The 24,847-nt window shown below is 37.4% G+C and overlaps 1 protein-coding gene across 5 annotated transcripts in view; it reads left to right on the top strand.

The window, feature by feature from the left end:
- Window positions 1-24,847, top strand: part of TPK1 (thiamin pyrophosphokinase 1) — a 354,991-nt gene that overhangs the window by 151,756 nt on the left and 178,388 nt on the right. For all 5 annotated transcript variants that reach the window (XM_082473895.1, XM_082473892.1, XM_082473893.1 and 2 more), the window contains one exon: window positions 14,207-14,279. In XM_082473895.1, coding sequence (XP_082330021.1) covers window positions 14,207-14,279 — 73 coding nt within the window. The remainder of the gene's footprint in view (window positions 1-14,206; window positions 14,280-24,847) is intronic.

Here is a 24,847-nt window from a genome sequence, read left to right as displayed (position 1 = left end):
TGTAGCCTTATGAGCCCTATTACCAGTAATAGGGTGCTTATAGTGACTTTCCTCTGTGTGGCAGTTGTTCTCTGAAGTATACTTGTGATACACTGGGAGGAAGCAGTGATGGTCTTGTACTGCACTGATGCATTCTCATGCTTTTAGTAGGATGGAATCATGTTAGGATACAGGTGGCAGAAGTTACCAAAACCAGAGATTTTAGCCAAGTCATACAGCAGAAGTCTGAACCAAACTGTCCTTAGTTGTTCAATTTTAAACAAAACTGTATTCAAGTGCTTTTTAAAGTAATCATAATTACAAATGATAGCAATACAAAAATAAGTTAAAGTGAATCAAATCTGAATTTAGTATTTGCCTTTGGTTTTTTGTTTTTACCTTTATATATTCCTTTTTTTTTTTAAAGGCACATTCTCCCCTACCCCAACCCACCCTCCCACTTACAGAAGTAATTCAAGTTCATTACAGTGAACTTGGAGAATACAGGACGATACAAAGTGAAAAATAAAAATTACCTGAAATCACCTAGATTCTTACTGTTTATATTTTTACACACTTTTTTCAATTTCATATTTTTCTAAGCTTGTTTCTCTTGCTGAGTGTATATATGTGTGCATATGTAATAAAATAGGAATTTTTAGGCATATATTATTTTATATCATACCTGTTTTATCAACATTGTATTGTGAATACATTATATCATTAAATATAAATTTTGTTATGTTCTTATTTATCAACCATTCTCCATATATCAGGAATGTATATTGTTCATAATTTTTTATAACTCTGATGAGTAAAACTTAGATAAGTTTTGTAAGTAAAACTTTGTACAAGTTCCTGGCTCTTAAAATAGGTTCCTGGGAATTTAGATATGAGGTCAAAACTTATGAATTAAAAAATTTAAATTCAAGTTGATAGTTTGCTTTCCAGAATATTTGTGCTTATCTGTGCTTTTATCAACAATGTGAGATCATATACATTTCTCTCCACTCTTGCCGGCTTTGTTAATCTATTGCTGTGTGATGCAGGAAATTATGCTCAATTGTTATTTTAGCATGTTTTGTATTATACAGTCATTCCATATGGAAGACATTATTGTAGGAATTGGGGATGCAGCAGGGAACAGAAAGCCTGATTTCCTTGAAGTTTCATGGAGTTAGACAAGAAGTCAGATAAATAATGAAAATATAAAGTATATTACTACTGATATGGAGAACAGAAAAGCAGGAGAAGGGGTAGCATATTTTGTGGTAGGGTGGTAGAAATTAAAGGGAAGAAGCCTCACTGAGAATGTGACTTCTGAGTTAAGACCTGTAGGAGGGGAAGAGGTGGGCCACTTGGAATCCACAGGAAGAGCAGTGTAGACAGAGGGAATGCCTGTGTGGACAGTCTGATGCCTGAGAATGGTGTCATTTGATAACAAACCACCACAAAATTTAGTGGCTTTAAACAACAATGATTTATTGTTGTTTCCAGTCCTAGGGACAGCTAGGCAGATCTGGGCTCACTCGCCTCAGTCATGCGGGTTAGGTAGGCACTTCTGCTCATGACGTTAGCTTGGAGACAGGACTTGTTCACATGTTTGAAGGTTGGCTGCCTATAACCTGGGTCACCTGACTCTTCTCTCTTACCCTCCATCCTTCAGCCTCAGGCTTGCCCACAATTCTTCTCATGGCGACAGGGGAGGGTTCCGGGAGAGCAAAGGGAAGGCTGCAGCTCCATTGGAGGCCTTGGTTCATAACTGCCAAGCCGTCATCATTCCCACTGTATTTTGTCAATCACAGTAAGTCACCAGGTTAATACAAATTCAAGTGGGAGAGTAATAGGCTTGTGTTAGCACCTCTTGATGGGAGGTTCTGGAAAGTCACCTTAAAAAGGAGTATAGATGGAGAGGGGAAAATAATTATGGATCATTTTGCAAACCATCTGCCACAGGTATGAGGGGGAAGCTTATTAGGGGGAGAGTGGTTAGAAAGTTAACGGAGGGTAGATCTTGTAGGGCCTTTGTAGGTAATACTAATGACTTACTCTCAGTGAGATGGGAAGCCGTTGGGCGGTATTGAGCAGAGGATTGGTCTAAGCTGTCCTATCAGCATTCTAGCTTGGAAGATGGTAGGAAAGAGCAAGATTCAGAGTACGTTCTGCAAGAAGAGTCTATAGAACTTGCTGACAAGCCAGTTACGAAGAGGAAAAAAGAAGAATCAGGGATGACTCTAAGGGTTTTGGCCTGAACAACTAGAGAAGATTGATTTTTCATTTAATGAGATTTGGAAGACTGTAAGGGGACAGCGTTGGTGGGGAAAGGAGCAGAGATTCAGTGATACATGTGTGGAGTTTGAGGTGTTCGTTATATATCTAATGTTGAGTAGAATGTTCAATACCTAAGTCAGGAGTTGAGGGAACATATAAGCTTCAGAGCCATCAGTATACAGAAGGCATTTAAATGACTTGGTAAGATAACCTAGTAGTAAGTGCAGACAGAAGAGGAAAGAGGTCCAGGGACTGATCTGTGGGCACTCCAGTGTTAAATCCAAGTGAAGTGTGAGAACTATCATGCAGACAGAGCAGGAGTAACCAGTGACTTACAGGGAAAACCAGGGAACCATAGTTCTTAAATCAAATGAAGAAGGGGGATCAAGGAATAGAGAGTAATCAGTTCTGTTATGTGCTTCTGATGGATAAAGTAACATGGGAGAATTGATCATTAGATTTAGCAATATAGCAATATGGAAGCTTTGAAGATTGAAAATGTAAAAGCTATATATACACATACATACCTATATAATGATGATAAATTATATATACACACACAGTAACACATTTAAATTCCTTCTCTTCGTATCGTATCTTTTATTTGATTTTTCCTATTTGATTTTATTTCTATTTGAATCAACTGTTGGTGTCAACTTTATTTGAACACGGTTGGTCACCCTTTGTCTTTTATATTTCTTCTAAATGTTTTCCATAATATGCTTTTTACATTTGTTAATGATACTCATCTTCTAATGATTTTACGATTTCAAGGTGACCTATACCTAAGCCATTATCATCAGATTATCAGTTCTTTCCGATTCCTATAAGACAGAAATCATTACTAAGTGCTGTAGAGAACTTCCTGAGCTCTGGTCCCTGTCTTTTAGGGTAATGGTTCACACATTCATGGATAATGGATAGAAGCAGCAAGGTAAAAACAGAAATTTGCAAGGATAGGAAATGCAGTATTTACTTTAGCAGGTCAGCATATGCCTTAAATTCTTTTGTCATTTTCTTTCTTTTTTTTTTTTTTAAATGGCTGTGTTGGGTCTTCGTTTCTGTGTGAGGGCTTTCTCTAGTTGCGGCAAGCGGGGGCCACTCTTCATCGCGGTGCGCAGGCCTCTCACTATCGCGGCCTCTCTTGTTGCGGAGCACAGGCTCCAGATGCGCAGGCTCAGTAATTGTGGCTCACGGGCTTAGTTGCTCCGCGGCATGTGGGATCTTCCCAGACCAGGGCTCGAACCCGTGTCCCCTGCATTGGCAGGCAGATTCTCAACCACTGCGCCACCAGGGAAGCCCGTCATTTTCTTAAATAAGGTTTAATTCCTGCTCTGAGGGAAGCTGTGGGGAAAAAGGAAGAATAAGAATTAAAAACACTGTACTAGCAGAATGGTTAGCTAGGCAGCTTATTATGCTTGACTTTGGAAAATTTGGGAGGAGCAGACAACCTATTAGTGACCCTAATGGCATTTATCACTAGCTGTATTTATTGAATTCTGTGTATTATGTCTCCACTGAATCACAGAGAGAAGCATAAAGCAAATAAATTCCACAAAGTAAGTCACTCTCAGTGAGCTAGCCTTTTATATTAAGGTGAAGAATTGGCATTAACCCGTATATATATGCTTTGGGGCTCTTCCATGTTTGTAAATAAGACAAGATGAAGCCTTCCACTCTGCATTATATCAAGCTTAGCATGATTCCCCTCTATATACATAGCATTTTCTGGCACTACCCTGCAGCCCTACCACTACTGCCTTCTAGGAAAATAATCCCATAGCTTACTTTCTATTCAAATAACCCCTCTCATTCCTTTCCTCTCCTCACCACTTTTGGAAAATAAGTAATTACAGAAAAGGGCAGGAGGGAAAAGTGAGCTAATACTAAGAGCCCGAGGAAATATTTAATTGTACAACTTTTATTGCATTTAGTGTGCAAAGCCCTGTTCTGAAGCTAAAAGAGGCACTAAGTCATTCTCCCGTGTTTTAAAGATGGTAAAATCGCCAGCCACATGTGAACAGAGGTGACTGAAAGACAGATCAGCTGTCATCTAAGAAATGAGGAAGTGACTTCGTGGAGTATATACACATGCTTTTCCTTCATTTCCTAACTTTTCTTTCACCTTTGCCGACTTTTTTTCTTTTCATTGCCTGAATGCGGGCATTATGTTTATCTCTCATCCTCTTGTCATGATCTCACTCATTTATAACTTTTCACGCAGGATCACCTGTTATCAAGCCTTTGCTTCCCTTTCTCTGACTGGCCAGCTCCCCCTAGTCTGGCAAGTCTGTGTTCTTCTATTGCAGTCTGTGCTTGACGGAGTGTCAGTGGTTCTCTTCTATAATATCCATGCTTAGACTTTGAACTATTTGGATCTGTAACTTTGGTATCTGCAGCGTGGCACACATTGTATATATTTAATAAATCTTTGATAAATTAAGTATCCCATGTATGGAAGATTCACGAGTATATAATTTTACCTCTGACCTCTCCTCAGCGCTCTCTCTGCATTTACAACTTTCAGCTGAACTTGGGCACTGAAATATTCTGTAATCTCAAACTCCAACTGTCTAAAACTCTAGTTCTTCTTATTTTGTCTTAACCAGTGGTATTAAGATGAAATCAAATTTCTGAGACTTAAATATTGATTTTAGTCTTTCAAAATTAAAACTGTTTCCTGTTTATGGAGAATGTTGAGAGAGAAGTTTCAAAAGATGGATTGAACTATTTTATAGATGCCTTAATGACTAGTCAGTCTCAGGAATAGATGTTCCTCAAATGTGGTGCCTTGTTAGAAGAGTTTCACACTAAATCACGGTACTCGCCATGTGCATAGTTGGGCAGCAGTTAGCACTGTATAAATCGTGACCCAGTCTCTCTATCTCTTATCCAAAAACCTCGTTTCCATCCTAAAACTTGATAATGAGTCTTTTAAGAATAGCATCTTGCAGGAATGATGAAAGTGAATAAAATGACAAGATGCTATGTGCTTGAGTATAGTTTATATTATAAATTTTGTTTTCTGGAAACCCACTGTATAAATATGATTTACTAGAAAAACTGTCTTTTCACAAAAACTCTTATTTAGGTCTTGACACATCATTCACCTCAGAGAAAACTTGCTAGGTTATATGCAATATATAAAAATTTTTTTAATGACTTGTTTATTGTCTTTGTGTATTATGTGATTCAGTATGTGCAGACTCTGGTCTCCATGTTTTTAGTGTAACTATTGTATAAATTTTACTTCTGTGGTTCTCATTTCTTAGTGTTTTCATCTTTCTTCAACTCTTTGTGGAGCAAAGGAAGCAGTACGTTTTGGGCATAGAGTTGATATTAAATTTTAAAACTACTTCTCTTCTGAAATCTTTTTACCTTAGATTTTGCTGTTGAATTTATTATTTTTTTTTTTCTTCTTTATATCTCGTCCTTCTTTGGTGCCAGCTAGACAGGTCATTAATTAAACATGTAAACTGGTTCTCTGCAATGGAAATAGTCTCACTCCCGAAACTACCGGTTGGTTATGTAGTGTTATCTGAGCTTTGAAAATCTAGCAAAGCCACAAGGGAGGACCCAATTTATCCTTCTGTGTAGAGAAAATCCATTCCCATATGTTATGAATGCCACCGACAACACGTTTCACCACCTGCATGTATAACATTAAACTGCCAGCACTGGGGAGGCAGTAAAATGATTTCTGAAGTAGCATCTGATATATGCTTGGTACAATTGTAATAGCGTCTTACCAAGTGTTATACTAAATATTAAGCTTTTTGATTAAATATGTGATTTATAAAATTGCTGTTAAATTATTACTTTAAAGAATAATGTTCACTGTAACACTTTGGGTCTTGATTCACAGTTGAAATGATACATTTGCCAATAAGAAAATTATTTTCTAAAGTGTATATTTTTCAAAATTTGAGGTGCACCTGAACTATAAAATATTGTAAAATTAAATTGGTTATATTTGCATTATGTATATATAAATAAATGTTAAATATAATACATAATTATATAATTTAGTGGGGCAATTAAGCTAGTGTGAATTATAAGTAGGATAAAATATATTTAGAAAAATGAAATCCACAAGCTGCTTTAATGACATGATTGATTTTTAATTAATAACAATTTCATTGTGTGTATAAATGGAGATTTTAAAGTCTCAAATAGCTTATTCTCTTAGTGATCATACTTCATTCCAGGAAGTACTGATTTACAGTTGATGATTTTGAGCAAGTGAGAAAAGAAAGAATATTGTGTGTCATGGAACATACCTTGTATGATGTCAGTCCCATTACATCTATTAAGTCTTATTTTTGGCCCATAACAGGAGTTGGCAAACTATAGCTTGCAGGTCAGCTGCCTAGAAGTAAAGTTTTATTGGAACACAGCAGTGCCCATTGTTTTCCTCCTTTCTACAGCTGCTTTCTTGCTGTCATGACAGAGTTAAGTAGTTGAGACAGAGACATTATAGTCCACAGAAGCTAAAATACTGACTGTCTGGGTCCTTAAGAAAAAAATTTGTTGACCCCTGGCCTAGAATATGGTCTATTTTGAAGACTATTCCATGTGCAGTTGAAAAAGAATGTACATACCTGCTGTTGTTGGCTGGAGTGTTCTATAAATACAGGCGTACCTCAGAGATACTGTGAGTTTGGTTCCGGACCACCGCAATAAAGCAAATGTGGTAATAAAGCAAGTCACCTGGATGTCTTGGTTTCCCAGTGCATATAAAAATTATGTTTACACTATACTGTAGTCTATTAGGTGCGCAATAGCCTTACGTCTTAAAATACAATGTATATATCTTAAATACAAAAATTTCTTTTGCTAAAAAATGCTAGCCATCATCTAAGCCTTCAGTGACTCGTAATCTTTTTGCTGGTGGGTGGGACTTGCCTCAGTGGTGCTGGCTGCTGACCGAGGAGGGTGGTGGCTGCTGAAACTTGGGTGGCTGTGGCCATTTCTTCAAATAAGACCGCCATGAAGTTTGCCACAGCGATGGACTCTTCCTTTCGTGAATGACTTCTCTGTAGCATGCGGTGCTGTTCGACAGCATTTTACCCACGGTAGAACGTCTTGCAAAACTGGAGTCAGTGCTCTCAAGCCCTGCCCCTGCTTTCTCAACTAAGTTTATGTAAATTCCAACTCCTTTGTTATCATTTCAGCAGTCTTCACAGCTTCCTCACCGGGAGTGAGGCTTTCTAGAGCTCTCTTTCACTGTGTGGTTCCATTTTCTGCATTTTCAAGCCCTTCGCCTTTCCTTAAAATTAATCTTGGTCTCCTCAAGTTAGGGAGGCCGCAGGTCTCTGAGTTTTCCCTCACTGTGCTCTGAGATAGAAATTGCCTTCAGAAAGAAGGCTGAGGAATGATAGGGGCTCATCTTGTTTGTTTCCCTTTTTTTAACAGCAGCTGTCCTGAGCTGCCTGCTTTCCACTGTCTGAATACCATTGTTTAACATATTTTGTCTGATTTTCCAAGTTGTTACAGTGAGAGGTAAATTCCCATAGCATGGGCGGTAGTAGCTGTCTATATATTTTAACTTTTTACTGATCCATAAAATTTGCATTGTTTATTTTGAGTTCTAGTGCTCAGTTACAGAACTGAATTATTCATTTGTTTGTTTGTTTCCTGCCTAGAATGAAATATGCTTTCACGAAGCCTCATATGATTTCATAATTGTGCCTCTCTTTACCACTTCTCTATTCATTAAAATAAATCATAAACCTAGAAGCGTAAGCAGAGCATACCTAGGGACTGATAGCTTATGGTATGGAGTAACTTGGTATTCACACTGCTGCTTGATTACCATGCAGCTCTGGTTGGATATACAAGTAGGGCAGATTTCAAATAAGGGCCAAGATTTTGTGAGAAGTTAAGTTGCGTATTCTAATGGAAGTGTAGCAAGAAAATTTTCCTATGCCAGGCAAGGTAATCCTTCAACTCAGAGAACACTTACATTAGCCTACAGTTGGGCAAAATCATCTAACACAAAGTCTGTTTTATAAGAAAGTGTTGAGTGTCTCACGTAATTTATTGAGTACTGTACTGAAAATGAAAAAGAGAATTATTGTGTGTCAGTTGTTTACCCTTGTGATCCTGTGGCTGCCCAGCCTCTCCAAGAGAGTATGTCATATCACTAGCTTGGGAAGAGATTAAAATTCAAAATTTGAGGTGTGATTTCTGCTAAATGCTTATTGCTTTCACACCACTTAAAGTGGAAAAATCTTAGATTGAACCATTGTAAGTCAGGGACCGTCTGTATTTAAATATCTTTGATACCTTTATTATATTAGGGACTTAGTAAAATAATCTGATTGTATCTATAAACACAGTCAAAATGTGGTACCATTTTTACTTATTGTATTTTAGATCACCCTTGTTTTTTTCCTGCCTATTAATTAAGTTATGCAGTTTTGCAGAGAATATTAGCTCAAACCTTTGAATGATCAATTCCTGTTTCTTTACATTGGATACCATTATTTTTTTCTTGTATCTGGAGCCATATTCTTTCTCAACAGTGCTCTCAAAATTTCTCCTCCTAACATATTCCTTTAATCAAGATCCTATCCTTTATTTAGCAATGAGCACAAATCCTTCTTTCCTTCTGCCTCAGTGATACTTTTCTAATATATACAGGTTGACCAAATGAACACTGATTAATAAAATCAGGAGGGGAATAATGCAGTTATGTAGAGAACTTTCTCCATAAGAGACTCTTACTCCATTTCGTAAATGCATGTATCTGGGCGGCTGTAGACACAGCTGTTAGAGAATAAAGGCGGTGCTGCCTGGGTGTGAAAGTTGGTTCTAGCTCTTATTAGCCTTCTAACCTCGGGCAAGTTACTTAGCTTCTCTAGTAATAACTTTTATTTTAACTGAATGGCTTAAATCCTGCTTACTGTGTGCCAGGCATTTTCTAAGTCCTTTACGTATATTAACTCTTAATCCTCACAACCACTCCAAATTATCCTCATTTTACATAAGACGAAATGAGGCTCAGAAAAGTTAAATAATTTGGACAAGCTAAGAATTAGGGAGCAGGCATAATAATAAGTTCATATTGAAGGTTTCTTTCCTTGTTCTTTTCCACTTCCCTCTTCCCCTTCCTTCCCTCTCCTGGCCTTTTTCTTCCCCTTTTGCCATTTTTTTCTACTTGCTCCTCTCCACTCTTTCCCTCCCCTCTCCTCACTCTTCTTCCTTCCTATTTCTGTCCTACCTTCCTTCCCCCGACCCTCTTCCTTTTTCTCCTTTTCCCTCCTACTCCCACTTCTCCTCCTTTCATCCCCTCATCCCTCCGGCTTCTCCTCCTCCGCCTTTTCACTTCATTACATTATTGTCACCATCTATGTACTTGGTGCTTTGGGGAATACCAAGATCAATCAGAGAGCTCCTGCTCCAAGAACTTAGTCTAGAAGAAGCTAAAAGACATTTACAGAAATTGCTTAAAATGAAATGGAAAGTAAGAGATTCACTGCTATGGAAGTTGGAAGGGAGTGGTTGTATCTTCTTTGGGAGCAAAGAAGGCTCTGTGGTCAGAAAATGTCTTATGAAAGACAGTAATTGTGTTGTAACACACCATGGTTAAGTATATCTTCTATATGTGTCACCCTTTCTCTCAGTTATTACATGTGATGGATCTTTAGCTCATGAATTAATCTCAACTCTTTTTGATCTCTTATGTTGTCATTAGTGAGTAGCAAGTGCAGTAATATTTAAAATGTAAATATCAAAAGAGTCTATGCCATTTTTGTAGAGTTTGTAACACCTTTTAATACTAACGAGTCAGTGCTGGTAGACTGAGGATACCAAGAAGAGGTCCACTGGTGTGATGTACATCAACAGTAGACAGAAATGTGATCACTGGTGACACAAATCCATTTACTCTTCATCAGTTGCTATGCGCAGTCAGTCTCCAAATAGTTGTGAATTTTTTCTTCTGTGAACACTGCCTTTTATATCATAATATAGTTCCTCTACATCTGTGAAGTGTCATCCCCAATAAGTAGCTCTTCAGAATGCCCAGGTGCCTTGGCAATAAGTGCCTCAGAAAATGTTAGATGGGCTTTTAATTGCAACGTCCAAAAGCACATTTCAGGAAGATTCAAAAACTAGTGTATTCAGACCTACTAAAGAATGGACTTGAGGATATGGGGAGGGGGAGGGGTGAGATGTGACAGGGTGAGAGAGTGTCATGGACATATGTACCAAACGTAAAATAGATAGCTAGTGGGAAGCAGCCGCATAGCACAGGGAGATCAGCTCGGTGGTTTGTGACCGCCTGGGGGGGTGGGATGGGGAGGGTGGGAGGGAGGGAGATGCGGGAGGGAGGAGATATGGGAACGTGTGTATATGTGTAGCTGATTCACTTTGTTATAAAGCAGAAACTAACACACCATTGTGAAGCAATTATACTTCAATAAAGATGTTTAAAAAAAAAAAACTAGTGTATTATATCAGGAAATGTTATAATTATTTTAGTTATCTCAGCATGTATACCAGGTATATTTTTGCTGTGAGTCTTTTTAGAAATAAGCATCCTCATTCATTTTAAAAGCATCTGTGTTATACTGGGGAAAATTATATTAAAAATTGACTGAAGTTGGTTATCTTTTATTTATATAATTTTGTTTTCCTCTTAATATTTTACATGAATATGTAAGTGAATTTACATGATTGCTTTCCTTCATTAATTGCAGAGTAAGAAAAATATCTAATGCTCTTTAAGATGATATATCCTAGAGGATAGATGTTCAGCTGACTACATTTATCAGCTTTTATTTTTCATTTTTATTTATTGTCAAAAAATGTAGTATTTGGAAACTGCCAATTGATTCTTGATATTTGAGGTGCTAAAATTTGTGGAGGAACATAGAGTAGGTCTTATTAGGAAGTCACGTGATTCGGGCTGCACAGAACCAGAGTCCTAAGTTAAAATGACTGCTTCACATGGTGAAGTACTGGCCAAACTCACTTGACACACAAAACTCACTTGACTTCTTAGATTTCAGTTCCTTTAAAAGGATAATGGAGGTATTGGAGGAGTGATTCCTTTTATCCTTTGCAGCAACGTCTCAATCCCTTTAAGTTGCTGTAACAGAATACCATAGACTGGATGGTTTACAAAGAGCAAACACTTACTTCTCCCAGTTCTGGAGGCTGGGAAGTTCTAGGTCAGAGTGCCAGCAGAGTCACTGTATGGTGGTGAGGTCTGTTCCCTATTTTATAGATGGCTGTCTTCTTGCTGTGTCCTCATGTGATGGGAGGGGGGAGAGCTTTCTGGGGTTTCTCTTACAAGGGCACTCATCTATTCATGAGGGCTCCACCCTCTTGACCTAATCACCTCCTAATTTAGGTGTTAGGGTTTCAACATATGAATGTGAATTTCGCGGGGACATAAACATTCAGACCATAAGAAGCATGAATATTCTGTGATCCATATGCGTTTTAACTTGTGTATGGTTGAATGGTGGTAGGTGGAGGCATTTGAAAGAAACTTTGAAAATGAATTAATTTTTGCAACAGGAAGAAAAAAAGAGATGTGAACTAATAGTCTATTTTTAGTCCTAATTAAGATATAAGGGAGTTACCAAAATAGGTATAAAATGAAATTTTGAAATTCATAGATACTATGATAGGGACATTTTGAGGAGAAAAGTTTGTAGGAAGATGTTGAAACCAGGCAAGGTGATTTTTAGAAACCTATTTTACTTCCCAGTTTTGCCTTATTCTGAGAACTGTTGTTTTTTGCACATGGCTGATGTTCAGTGAATGTTTCTGAAATCAATTGAACACTTTAATAAGTAACTATCATTGTTTAATGAAAAGACAAAACTGTGCAGTTTCTATGGAACCAGAACTCTCTGTGGTCGGATTTTCTCTTTAACCGTTTAGTCCTAAGAAGATGTACAGCTCAAAGAAGAGCTGGTCCAACATAGACTAGTTAGAGTTGACCTAAGAAGTACTATTTCCAATTGGGTTAAGAACTTGAAAACATTGTACAAAAGAACAAGGTTAGTAATGGGTTTTTAAATACTCTTGCTTATTAATTTTATACTGAATGTGTATACGAGAAGCTCTGAGTCAGAGTTCTTATTACCTCTAATAAAAGTTAGATGAAACAAGTATTAAATATTTAACTTTCATGGAATCCTATCAGCCTCCTCTTGGATATGAAGACCTTCCTTGCCTTTTGTACCACTTCCAGTTATATTTTGATATTGCATCAATTCCTGTGCTCTAGTTTTTATCCCTTGGCTCATGCAATGATAGGTCAATGGTCATGTGCTAATAGCTGCATACTCCATATGTGAAAGACAAGGAAATATGATATTTTCCCTTAACTTATTAAGTGAGAGGTGACAACTGTGCTTTCTCCCCTCTTGAAAGAGTCTCTGGTGGAAATTTTATGGGCCTGAATCTTAACCCCAACCAATTTAACAATTTATATCAGTAAAATCTCTCCAGGAGCCACAAAGCTCCGTGTGTCTTAGCTTTTATGACCTAGAGATGTCTCTAGGCTCTGGGGCTTTATCTCTTTTGACGTGTAATGCCCAGCAGTCATATTCAGTCTCCCTTTAACTAGGAACCTGGTTCCTTATGTAACAATTTGGCCATCTTGAGAAGACATATAGAAGTTATATTATGATTCTGAATCAGAACAATTAGGTAAAAAGCTAGATCTAATTTTTATGGTATATGAAGAGCAGAATATTTCTGGAAGACATGAAAGCAGCTATTCTCTTCTTTATATCATATGTACTTCGGAAGCTCAGAAAGCAAGAGCGTTTGGCAAGAGCACTGAGAAGTCCAGGGAAGTTTTATTTCTCCACAGTTAGGTGTTTTAAAAAACGTGGGAAGAAATTCTACCAGGTCATGTCAATGTTTTATGTAAAAAAAAGTAAAGGATGGCTTATGTAGATACAGTAAGGTAGGTTTTCCAAAATGAATTCTGAAAAAATATAAATCGTAGGGAAGAGAAATAAGGTAACAGTGATATAATTAGAAACATCCATTTGGGGGAATTCTCTCTCTTTATTTAGTAACCGTGACCTTTGTGGTATTGCAGACCTATCTAGAAGATTCCTATTTCTAGAAGTATGTCAGTAGGATATTTAGAAAATGTTTTTGAACTGACTCCTGCTCTACAAAGAACGCCTAATCCTCATCATCATTTGTTCAGTTCAAATCTGCTGAAAGTTTTAAACTGGTATAAGGGTAAAATACTGTCAAAGTTTGTATCTATTTGTAGAAGGTACTATGCAAAGACTATGAGTCTTTGTGTTAGGGTTTTCAACTGGGAGCTTTTTTTAAACCAATAATCTTCTTTAATCTTTATATATATATTTTTAAAATAAATTTATTTATTTATCTATCTATCTGTCTTTGGCTGCGTTGGGTCTTCATTGCTGAGTGCAGGCTTTCTCTAGCTGCGGCGAGCGGGGCTACTCTTCGTTGCGGTGTGCGGGCTTCTCATGGTGGTGGCTTTTCTTGTTGCGGAGCACGGGCTCTAGGCGCGCGGGCTCAGTAGTTGTGGCTCGCGGGCTCTAGAGCGCAGGCTCAGTAGTTGTGGTGCACGGGCTTAGTGGCTCCAAGGCATGTGGGATCTTCCCGGACCAGGGCTCGAACCCATGTCCCCTGCATTGGCAGGCAGATTCTTAACCACTGCGACACCAGGGAAGCCCCTTTATATGTTTTTTTAAGCAAGATAAATATTGACTGATAGTGAGACTAAGTTGACGCATTAGTTGGATATGTGGAGTTGCCCTCAATCATACTGTATGGAAACTAAGCGTATAAGACATAACATCCCATTCACTCTGAAAATAGGCTCTGTTTCTTTTTCCTTTTGAGTACATTAGCTCTCTCTCTGGTCCTTATAATCATAGTTTTAAAGGTTAGCAACTAAGTAGCCTTTAATAGTTGACTTACTTGGAACTCTTTCTTTCAGCTTTCTGCCTGAATTCATCAGTGGAGACTTTGATTCTATTAGGCCTGAAGTTAGAGAATACTACGCTATTAAGGTAAACCATTAACACTTCTATATTTAAGGTCTTTCTCATTTGATTGCTTTTCCTATGTTTTTTCCCTGGTTTTCTGGGTGTATGTGTAGGGATTGAGAAACTCATTGTTTGGTTACTTTGTTACTTAAGAAGTATTTTTCTAGCAATTGTCATACACATTCAAATGGAAATTTAGAAAATGACAAGTGGGAACACGATCTTAGAATTTCTATGACCATCAGTTAAACATTAATGCTTAGTCTTTTAAGCGTGTATATTTTAAATGAGTTTATAGTTTTTATGCCTCATTAAAAATATACGATATTGTATACATCCTCATTAATTATGTATTTTTCACATATCATTTTAAATTTCATTTAATGAATGTATTGTATTTTACTTAATCAATTCCCAATTGATGTACATTTAAATGTTGTCTATTTTATTGTAAATGAAAAACATCTTTGTAAATGAATTTTTATAAAAATCCCTAATTGTGTGTGCCTAGAATTTTAGAACCAAAGTTATTTTTTTTAATATTAGTTTTCTTGAAACTATTACTAAAATAATAGTGTTATTCAGAACAGAACTACTCTGTTCTGAATAACACTATTCATTACAACTTGAAATTAATAATAATGTACAACTTATTAAGGTGTTCATTTTGTCACTATTGTGCAAATCTTCCAAAGATCCTTGCCACTTAAGAACATACAAATGATCTAATTGCGAATGATAAAAGACACAGAGGAGTGTCTTATACTAATTAATAATTCAAGCTTTCACTGGCTTTAGAGGACAATGCAGGGTTTTTAAAATGAAAATTATAGCCTCAGCAGTTCTTCTAGCCACAACACCATCATCTGTTATTCTGAACTGGCATTAGTAAATTGTGCATTTTTTAAAGAAACAGCAGTTATTGAAAGAAACTTTAAATTCTTTATAAGGCTCTGGGATGGATGAGATAAATTCATAAAGAAGAAAGAGGAAAACTTTTGTAGGAAGGAAGGAGGGAGGGGGAGGCAGGGGAGGATAGAAGGAAAGAAGGGAAAAGGAAAAAGAAAAGAAAGAGGAAAAAGGGAAACATGAATCTAGGTTGAGGAAACAAGGTACCGAGGTTATAAAGTGTAGGCTGTTGTGATGGAAATTCTGGGGCCAGCAGTGAATGCAGATCTGTGCACACCCCATCTACCCACCAGGTGATCAGCCTTTCCATCAGCAAATGAAGACTGCTCCCAAGTCAGTGTTTGATATTCATGCTCAATTACTTTAACAATGGCATGTTTCTGTTCATTCCCCGCAGTCTCACTTCTCATTAACTCCATACCTCAGCCTCCTTGGGACGGAAAGCCCTCAGCCTTGCTTACAGTGCAGAGTTTTGCAAATTCATAGACATTAATCATATTTTCGGGGGCAGAAGAAACAGCAGGAGAGGCAGGGACAAACAGACTCAGAAACCAGTTGAAGATCTGGCCAGACGTGACTGTTCTCTCCCTCTCTTGAACGCTGCCAGCTTGCCAAGACTGTAGGTGTCAATCTGACGGGATGAGGAAATAGCAGGGAAGAATGGGAAGCCAGCTTTTTTTGTTTCTGAATGGCTCAGGGGTGAAGGAAAATTTTGAGTTAATACCTTTAGATGAATTTCCCTTATATTTCCTGCTTCACTTTTGATTTTAACCTCCAAAGCTAACTTATATTTGTTAAGGTTTTGTTTGAAAAATAAGATTAACCGAATCTTCTAATTCCTACATTGCATACTTCTAAGTTGATGTAGTACAATCTAGGTTGTTGTTTTTTTTTTTCATGTATCGATGAGAACTCACTGCTTTTGAACTCTTTGGATCTGTTCTTAGAGGGCATCAGTGATGTCTTGTATAAGCTAATGTGCCCTGTAGAGCACATGGCGAATGTTTGGCTGCAGTTTTAATAATGATGGTAATGACAACAGGTTAATGCAGCATTACACACAATTCATATAAGCCATTATCTCCACCTTAAGCAATCTTTAAGCTGCTCTGTTACAAATGAAAGGAGGTTATTTCCACTGAAAGTGGAAAATACACTTTTTTCCCACCTGGTTTGGATCATCAATGAAGCTGAAACTGAGGCTCTATTGAAGAAAGTAAAATAAGGAAGAAATTTAAAATGCTAAAGTTTTGTTAAAATCATAAAGTCGATTCGTAGCCAACATTGGTTCGTACGACTTTTTTCCCCCAATAGATATATCACTGACTTATAGGAAAAATCCAGGTTTATATGACTATACGTGACTTTTACTTGGTTTGCCTGCTTAATTTCTGAAAATGCTGAAATATCAAGTAGTTGGTTTGTCAGCTTTTAAACAGAATATACCCTAGTTCTTGCCATCTGTATTCATTAGTTATTACTGTGTAACAAATTGTCCTAAAATTTAGCAGCTTAAAACAGCAAACAGTTCTTCTCTTGCACAGGGTCTCTGGGTAAGAAATATGAGAGTCACTTAATAGGGCGGTAGTGGCTCAAGGTTTCTCATGAGGTTATAATGTGCCTGGTTTTTCCATCATCTCAACGCACCCCTGGGGCTACAGAAATTTCTTCCAAGATTATTCCTGTGGTTCTTGGTTGGTTTTACTGGCTGTTACTTCTTACTGGCTCTTGGTTGGAGACATCAGTTCCTGGCCATTGGGCTGCTCACAGCATGGCAGGCTGCTTTCCGGGGAAAGAGGGAGGGAAAAGAAAACATGTATGCAAGAGAGCCAGCCCAAGACAGAAATAGTGGTCTTTTTTATAAACTGATTTCATCAGTGATATATCACCTTACTATCTCTTCTGCCAGTTCTTATTAGTCGCAAAGACCAACCCTGGTACAGTGTGGGATCAGGCTACACAAGGGTGTCAGTATCAGGAGGCAGGGATCATTGGTAACCATGTGGAGGCTGGCTACCAAACTGTCTGACCTGGTACTGATAAAACTGGATTGTTAGGCGATGAGAAAGATGTTTTAATATCATCATAATGAGCTCTTGGTTTTTAATTAGTAATATGTAAGAGGAAAGAAGAAAACATAGCCATTAGCGATTTTTCTTCGATTAGGTCTCTATATGCATAACCTGCTTCAAGTTAGGTTACATACCAACCACCTAATCACTAGTCTTTATGTCTATAGCCCTTCATTATTTATTCCTTTGGGTTTTGGACAAGAAGGGGGACAAGCTCTGGTCTACCGCTTAATTCCATATGGTCCACAGGATATGAACCAAGATACACAATTTATACCTCTTGTTAGTTAACGTGCAGCAGTTTGAAAACTGCATATTTTAGAGAGTAGTGATGTACCATTGGATCCATGCCAAAGACGTAATTTGAAATTTCAGTTGAAGGACAGTGTGACTTGTAACTATCAATGTATTTTTCCATGCTGATAGCTCCCTGTAACCTGTTTTAATATTAAACATAAAGATACAGTAACCATTGATTATATGTAGTGATAGTCCAACTACTTGTGATCCACTTCCCTGATGCACATGGTATGCCATTCTTTTTTTTTTAGCAAGAAATAGTTTATTTTATGACTTTTATACATTGACTTAATTTTTAAAATATTTAATATTTTCAATGTTATTTATTCTTCTTAACTTATAAAGAAGTATATTTTTTAAATTTTTAAATTTTTAATTTTTTAACATCTTTATTGGAGTATAACTGCTTTACAATGGTATGTTAATTTCTGCTTTATAACAAAGTGAATCAGCTATACATATACATATATCCCCATATCTCCTCCCTCTTGCATCTTGCTCCCACCCTCCCTATCCCACCCCTCTAGGTGGTCACAAAGCGCTGAGCTGATCTCCCTGTGCTATGCGGCTGCTTCCCACTAGCTATCTATTTTACGTTTGGTAGTGTATATGTGTCCATGCCACTCTCACACTTCGTCCCAGCTTACCCTTCCGCCTCCCCGTGTCCTCAAGTCCATTCTCCGTGTCTGCGTCTTTATTCCTGTCCTGCCCCTAGGTTCTTCAGAACCATTTTTATTTTAGATTCCATATATATGTGTTAGCATATGGTATTTGTTTTTCTCTTTCTGACTTACTTCACTCTGTATGATAGACTCTAGGTCCATCCACCTCACTACAAATAACTCAATTTCGTTTCTTTTTATGGCTGAGTAATATTCTATTGTATATATGTGCCACATCTTGTTTATCCATTCATATGTCGATGGACACTTAGGTTGCTTCCATGTCCTGGCTATTGTAAATAGAGCTGCAGTGAACATTGTGGTACATGACTCTTTTTGAATTATGGTTTTCTCAGGGTATATGCCCAGTAGTAGTAGTAGGATTGCTGGGTCGTATGGTAGTTCTATTTTTAGTTTTTTAAGGAACCTCCATACTGTTCTCCATAGTAGCTGTATCAATTTACATTCCCACCAACAGTACAAGAGGGTTCCCTTTTCTCCATCCCCTCTCCAGCATTTACTGTTTGTAGATTTCTTGATGATGGCCATTCTGACCAGTGTGAGGTGATACCTCATTGTAGTTTTGATTTGCATTTCTCTAATGATTAGTGAAGTTGAGCATCCTTTCATATGTTTGTTGGCAATCTGTATATCTTCTTCGGAGAAATGTCTATTTAGGTGTTCGGCCCATTTTTGGATTGGGGTATTTGTTTTCTTGATATTGAGCTGCATGAGCTGCTTGTAAACTTTGTGGAGATTAATCCTTTGTCCTTTTGGGCATTAATCTCCTTTTAACCTTTTAGAGATTAATCGTTTGCAAATATTTTCTCCCATCCTGAGGGTTGTGTTTTCGTCTTGTTTATGGTTTCCTTTGCTGTGCAAAAGCTTTTAAGTTTCATAGGTCCCATTTGTTTATTTTTGTTTTTGTTTCCATTTCTCTAGGAGGTGAGTCAAAAAGGATCTTGCTGTGATTTATGTCATAGAGTGTTCTGCCTGTTTTCCTCTGAGAGTTTTATAGTGTCTGGCCTTACATTTAGGTCTTTAATCCATTTTGAGTTTATTTTTGTGTATGGTGTTAGGGAGTGTTCTCATTTCATTCTTTTACATGTAGCTGTCCAGTTTCCCCAGCACCACTTATTGAAGAGGCTGTCTTTTCTGCATTGTATATTCTGCCTCCTTTATCAAAAATAAGGTGACGATATGTGCGTGGGTTTATCTCTGGGCTTTCTATCCTGTTCCATTGATCTGTCTTTCTGTTTTTGTGCCAGTACCGTACTGTCTTGATGACTGTAGCTTTATAGTACAGTCTGAAGTCCGGGAGCCTGATTCCTCCAGCTCTGTTTTTCTTTCTCAGGATTGCTTTGGCTATTCGGGGTCTTTTGTGTTTCCATACAGATTGTGAAATATTTTGTTCTACTTGTGTGGAAAATGCCATTGGTAGTTTGATAGGGATTGCATTGAATCTGCAGATTGCTTTGGTTAGTAGAGTCATTTTCACAATGTTGATTCTTCCAATCCAAGAACATGGTCTATCTCTCCATCTGTTTGTATCATCTTTAATTTCTTTCATCAGTGTCTTATAGTTTTCTGCATACAGGTCTTTTGTCTGCCTAGGTAGGTTTATTCCTACGTATTTTATTCTTTTTGTTGCAATGGTAAATGGGAGTGTTTCCTTAATTTCTCTTTCAGATTTTTCATTATTAGTGTGTAGGAATGAAAGAGATTTTTGTGCATTAATTTTGTATCCTGCAACTTTACTGAATTCATTGATTAGCTCTAGCAGTTTTCTGGTAGCATCTTTAGGATTCTGTATGTATAGTATCATGTCATCTGCAAACAGTGACAGCTTTACTTCTTCTTTTCCAGTTTGGATTCCTTTTATTTCTTTTTCTTCTCTGATTGCTGTGGCTAAAACTTCCAAAACTATGTTGAATAATAGTGGTGAGAGTGGGAAACCTTCTCTTGTTCCTGATCTTAGTGGAAATGGTTTCAGTTTTTCACCATTGAGAACGATGTTGGCTGTGGGTTTGTCATATATGGCCTTTATTATATTGAGGTAAGTTCCTCTATGCCTGCTTTCTGCAGGGTTTTTATCATAAATGGGTGTTGAATTTTGTTGAAAGCTTTCTCTGCATCTATTGAGATGATCATATATGGTTTTTCTCCTTCAGTTTGTTAATATGGTGTATCACATTGATTGATTTGTGTATATTGAAGAATCCTTTCATTCCTGGGATAAACCCCACTTGATCATGGTGTATGATCCTTTTAATGTGCTGTTGGATTCTGTTTGCTAGTATTTTGTTGAGGATTTTTGCATCTCTGTTCATCAGTGATATTGGCCTGTAGTTTTCTTTCTTTGTGACCTCTTTGTCTGGTTTTGGTATCAGGGTGATGGTGGCCTCGTTGAATGAGTTTGGGAGTGTTTGTCCCTCTGCTATATTTTGGAAGAGTTTGAGAAGGATAGGTGTTAGCTCTTCTCTAAATGTTTGATAGAATTCACCTGTGAAGCCATCTGGTCCTGGGCTTTTGTTTGTTGGAGGATTTTTAATCCCAGTCTCAATTTCAGTGCTTGTGATTGGTCTGTTTATATTTTCTGTTTCTTCTTGGTTCAGTCTCAGAAGGTTGTGCTTTTCTAAGAATTTGTCCATTTCTTCCAGGTTGTCCATTTTATTGGTGGTATGCCATTCTTAATTTATTCCATAAAGCCTCCTTTTCAGATAGCTGTGACATCTTTGTGTTTCCCCTTTTGCCCATTTGTCTTAGTTCGTCTCTGCCTGGTTCACTAATATTAACTCAGAATGAGGAATGTCTCTTACAGATTTTCTCCTTGATATTTTATTTTCCTTTATATTTTTCACTTTCTGAGTCAGTCAGTGCTTCCTTGATTCAACGTTAAAATCACCTATTTCAGTCTTTTTAGTTATTCTGTCAGTCATGCCCACATGTGTTTCAGTTTCCTGAGACCTTTGAAGAAACTGTAATATCTCATGTAACTTCTGATATTCTTTTACTGCGCATATAGTCTTTGGGGTTTTTACTAGACATAGGAAGGTGGTTTTAAAGCATGCTTCCTTATGCTTAGGAGGTTAAGGAATTAGTTGCAGTATTTAATTAATGCCTTAGAAAGTCACCGAAAAACAGGTTTTTCCATAAATGTAGATGTGTTAGGATATAAGATAGCAATATGTTGTAAATATACTGATAAAAATGTAAAATAATTTAAAATATTATAAAAATTAAACAGTGTTATTAAGCCCAATTTTATGATGTGGAAACTGAGGCCCATAAAGCTTAAATGACTTAAGGAAAATGGTAGAACTAGTTAGAGACAGCTCTTGTATCAATGTCCATGTTTTCTATAAAAATTTTTTATTAAAACTGGGACTCAGTTACTACTGCTGCTCTTAAACAGATTACATCTTTGGTCTGTTGGACAGGACAGTTGTTTTTTGCATGAGGTATTTAGAATCCCTGGGAATGAATGCCAGTATCACCAGCAATGTGATAATGGTCAGTGTGAGAACCAAACACTCTCCCTTCACATTTCCATCATGTCACTCCCTTTCACACACATTTCTGCGGTGGTAAGAGTAGAACTGCAATAGTTGGGCCAGACTAAGAATGACCAAACAAACTGGTAAATTATTACATTACATAAAATCTATTTATAGGACATGGAATTGAGCCAAGATAGAACATTGAAGAACCAAGGTGATTGGGTAACAGAAAGATAACAAGGGCATGGGTAGGCTGTAAGTATAAGAATGTCGTCTTTGTGCTATGACAAGAGTGAGTCTTTTGGCATTCCGAAAACTGATGCCATCAACACAAGGCCATGTTCTTGACAGGGTGGCGAAAACTACCCTCGTCATAAGTCAGGAATAGGCCTCTAGATCTTAGTTCTGATATTATCTTCTCTGTGAATTCTTCCAGATCCTGGAAGAACACGGTATGCTATCCTAACGATGGTCAAGAGTATTGGAACATGGTGTGGGCCAAAGACCCTGTTAGCTCTGTGGTTACAAAGATAAGACTTGGTTGAAGAGATACAGTGAACTCCAGTATAAATGATGAGTGAGACTTGCAGTAACGTTGAGTTGATGCTAGGCCACTAATTTTCTATTAGAGACATAACAAGATTATTCTAGGCCAGCTGGTAATTCTACAGCACTGTAAACTGCAGGAGTGGAGACAGAGATCCAGGCAGACTATTGTCTCCTTGTTCTTTCATTGTATCTTTTTCAGAAGTGGGAAAGATAAGATTTTTTTTATTTTTGGGAAATAACATGAGTTATTAAAGGATATCTTTTATGAAATCATTGTTTCTTGATGATATTTTCCTATTGTCGTCTAACAGTGGCATGACCATACCCACATTTCTGCAGACTCAGTCAATGGGCAAGGGTAGTCTGTCTAAACTTTTTTTTTTTTTTTAATTTATTTTATTTATTTTTGGCTGTGTTGGGTCTTCGTTGTTGCACGTGGGTTTTCTCTAGTTGCAGAGAGCAGGGGCTACTCTTCATTGCGGTGCGTGGGCTTCTCATTGTGGTGGCTTCTCTTATTGTGGAGAACGGGCTCTAGGTGTGTGGGCTTCAGTAGCTGTGGCACGTGGGCTTTGTTGCTCCATGGCACGTGGGATCTTCCCGGACCAGGGCTCAAAGCCGTGTCTCCTGAATTGGCAGGCAGATTCTTAACCACTGTACCACCGGGGAAGCCCTGTCTAAACTTTTTTAACCTGTACTCCTTTTGTTAAATATAAGATGCTATAAATGTTATATCTAATAGCAGAAAATTTCTCATCATTTTACATCTCATCATAATGTCTGTTGCTTCTATAAATGTGTTTCAGTTACATTTTAGGAGACTGAGTATTTGGGTTTGAATATATTTTTTCCCAGTCAAAATAATGGGAAACGGGCTTTTGGTTGACATTTGAATAGGATGTCTGATTTTTCTTAAATGGACTACTGATGTTAAGCAGGAAATGCTTGTGTTTTAATTCCAATTTAAAGACAAAGACACTGATTCTCAAATAGTGTGGGTGGGAGGTATAGGTAGGTATATTACTTAGGCAGAGATGTCAAATAACTTAATACTTAGTCTTGGCTATCAGTAGTGTGCCTTTTAGTTTTTAAGTTTTTATAAATGAAGCGATAATGTTTTCATGAACTAACTATACAGATTATTCTTTGAGTTGTTAGTTTGCATATATGGATGTCTTACCAAGGCATACAAATTAAATTATGTTACATAGCCCTGGCTTTTTCATATATTTGTAATAATGGTCACATAATGTTGTACATGTGAGAGACCTCTCGAAGTGCTAAAAGAACTATTTTAATGTAAAGTGTTAGTATTTTGTTTTACTCTGTAAAGTTGTTAACTGAAAAGCTTTTTAATAACTATCCTCACTAACATTGCTTTTAAAATGATTTCTAATCATTTTATTTCCATAAGTGTACAATTTATGAACCTAGATTTGATTCGTAATCAAAATTAATTATAGCATCCTTGTGAGTTTGACAGTGCCTTGGGTTCAATTCTATTTAAATTTAACAGTCTCCACAGATGTTTTTAATCTTCAGTTAAAAACATCTGTGTGGCTCTACCTAATCTCATGTATCTTGTTATTTTCTCTTAGCTGTGTCTCTTTCCCAGTTCCACCCAGCCACATGCCAACAACTTTTAGACATGGTAAAATTAATTAATTTCGAGAAAATGGCAAACAGGACTGTGAGAAATTATAAAACATTAGCAAGTTTGACTCTTATGCCAAACAGAGGAAATTGTATGAATATATAAAGCTCAGCTCCATTTATTGGTATACTTTTTTAAGTGAAAGACACATACACACACACACACACACACACACACACACACACACACACACACACACACACACACACACACACACACACACACACACACACACACACACCCCCGAGAATAGTAAATTCTTAGGCTTAAGCATCAAGACTAATTAACATATGCTGAGCTATAAAGGCTTTGTGAAGGGAATTATAGACAGGCAGTTTCCATTGACAGCTGAGTGACAGGTTCTTCACTTTGGTAGGCTTACCCTTTTAGCATCTCAGCAAGGGAATGATGAGACAGGCAGGGGACATTATGTGAAACTGTCTCTTGAATACACCTTCATTCTTAGGCTTGCCTCAATCATAGTCCTTTCAAATTGTCTATGTTTTTCAAAGCCTGTCTTGTTTGAATTTGTGTAACATACTTAAGGCATTTAAAAAGGGGGAGCCTACCATTGTGAAGCAATTATACTTCAATAAAGATGTTAAAAAAAAAAAAATATATATATATATAGGTCTGATTCCAACTCATTACATGAACAGCTGAATTGATAGCTAAATATATTTATTCTATTGCTAAATATATATTATGAGCAATAAAATCTGACTTTGACTCAAAATAAAAAAAAAAAAAAGGGGGGGAGCCTATGCCCTTTAAATTTTTAAGCCCTCCGAAGTGCCTCACATGTGACTCCTGGGCCAGCCCAGCCTGTCTCTTCTCTAACTCTGTGATCTCTGGGGCCTCTGTGACTGTTTCTCTTCCCTCATTCATCTGGATCATGGAACCCCCTACTCATCAATCTTCCCCCAGGGTTCCCCACCTGTAGCTGTTG

The sequence above is a fragment of the Balaenoptera physalus genome (assembly GCF_965194825.1).
Source record: "Balaenoptera physalus genome assembly, chromosome: 8".
NCBI classification, from domain to species: domain Eukaryota; kingdom Metazoa; phylum Chordata; class Mammalia; order Artiodactyla; family Balaenopteridae; genus Balaenoptera; species Balaenoptera physalus.
Note: the sequence above shows the minus strand (reverse complement) of the source record. Positions and strands in the feature narration are given on the sequence as shown.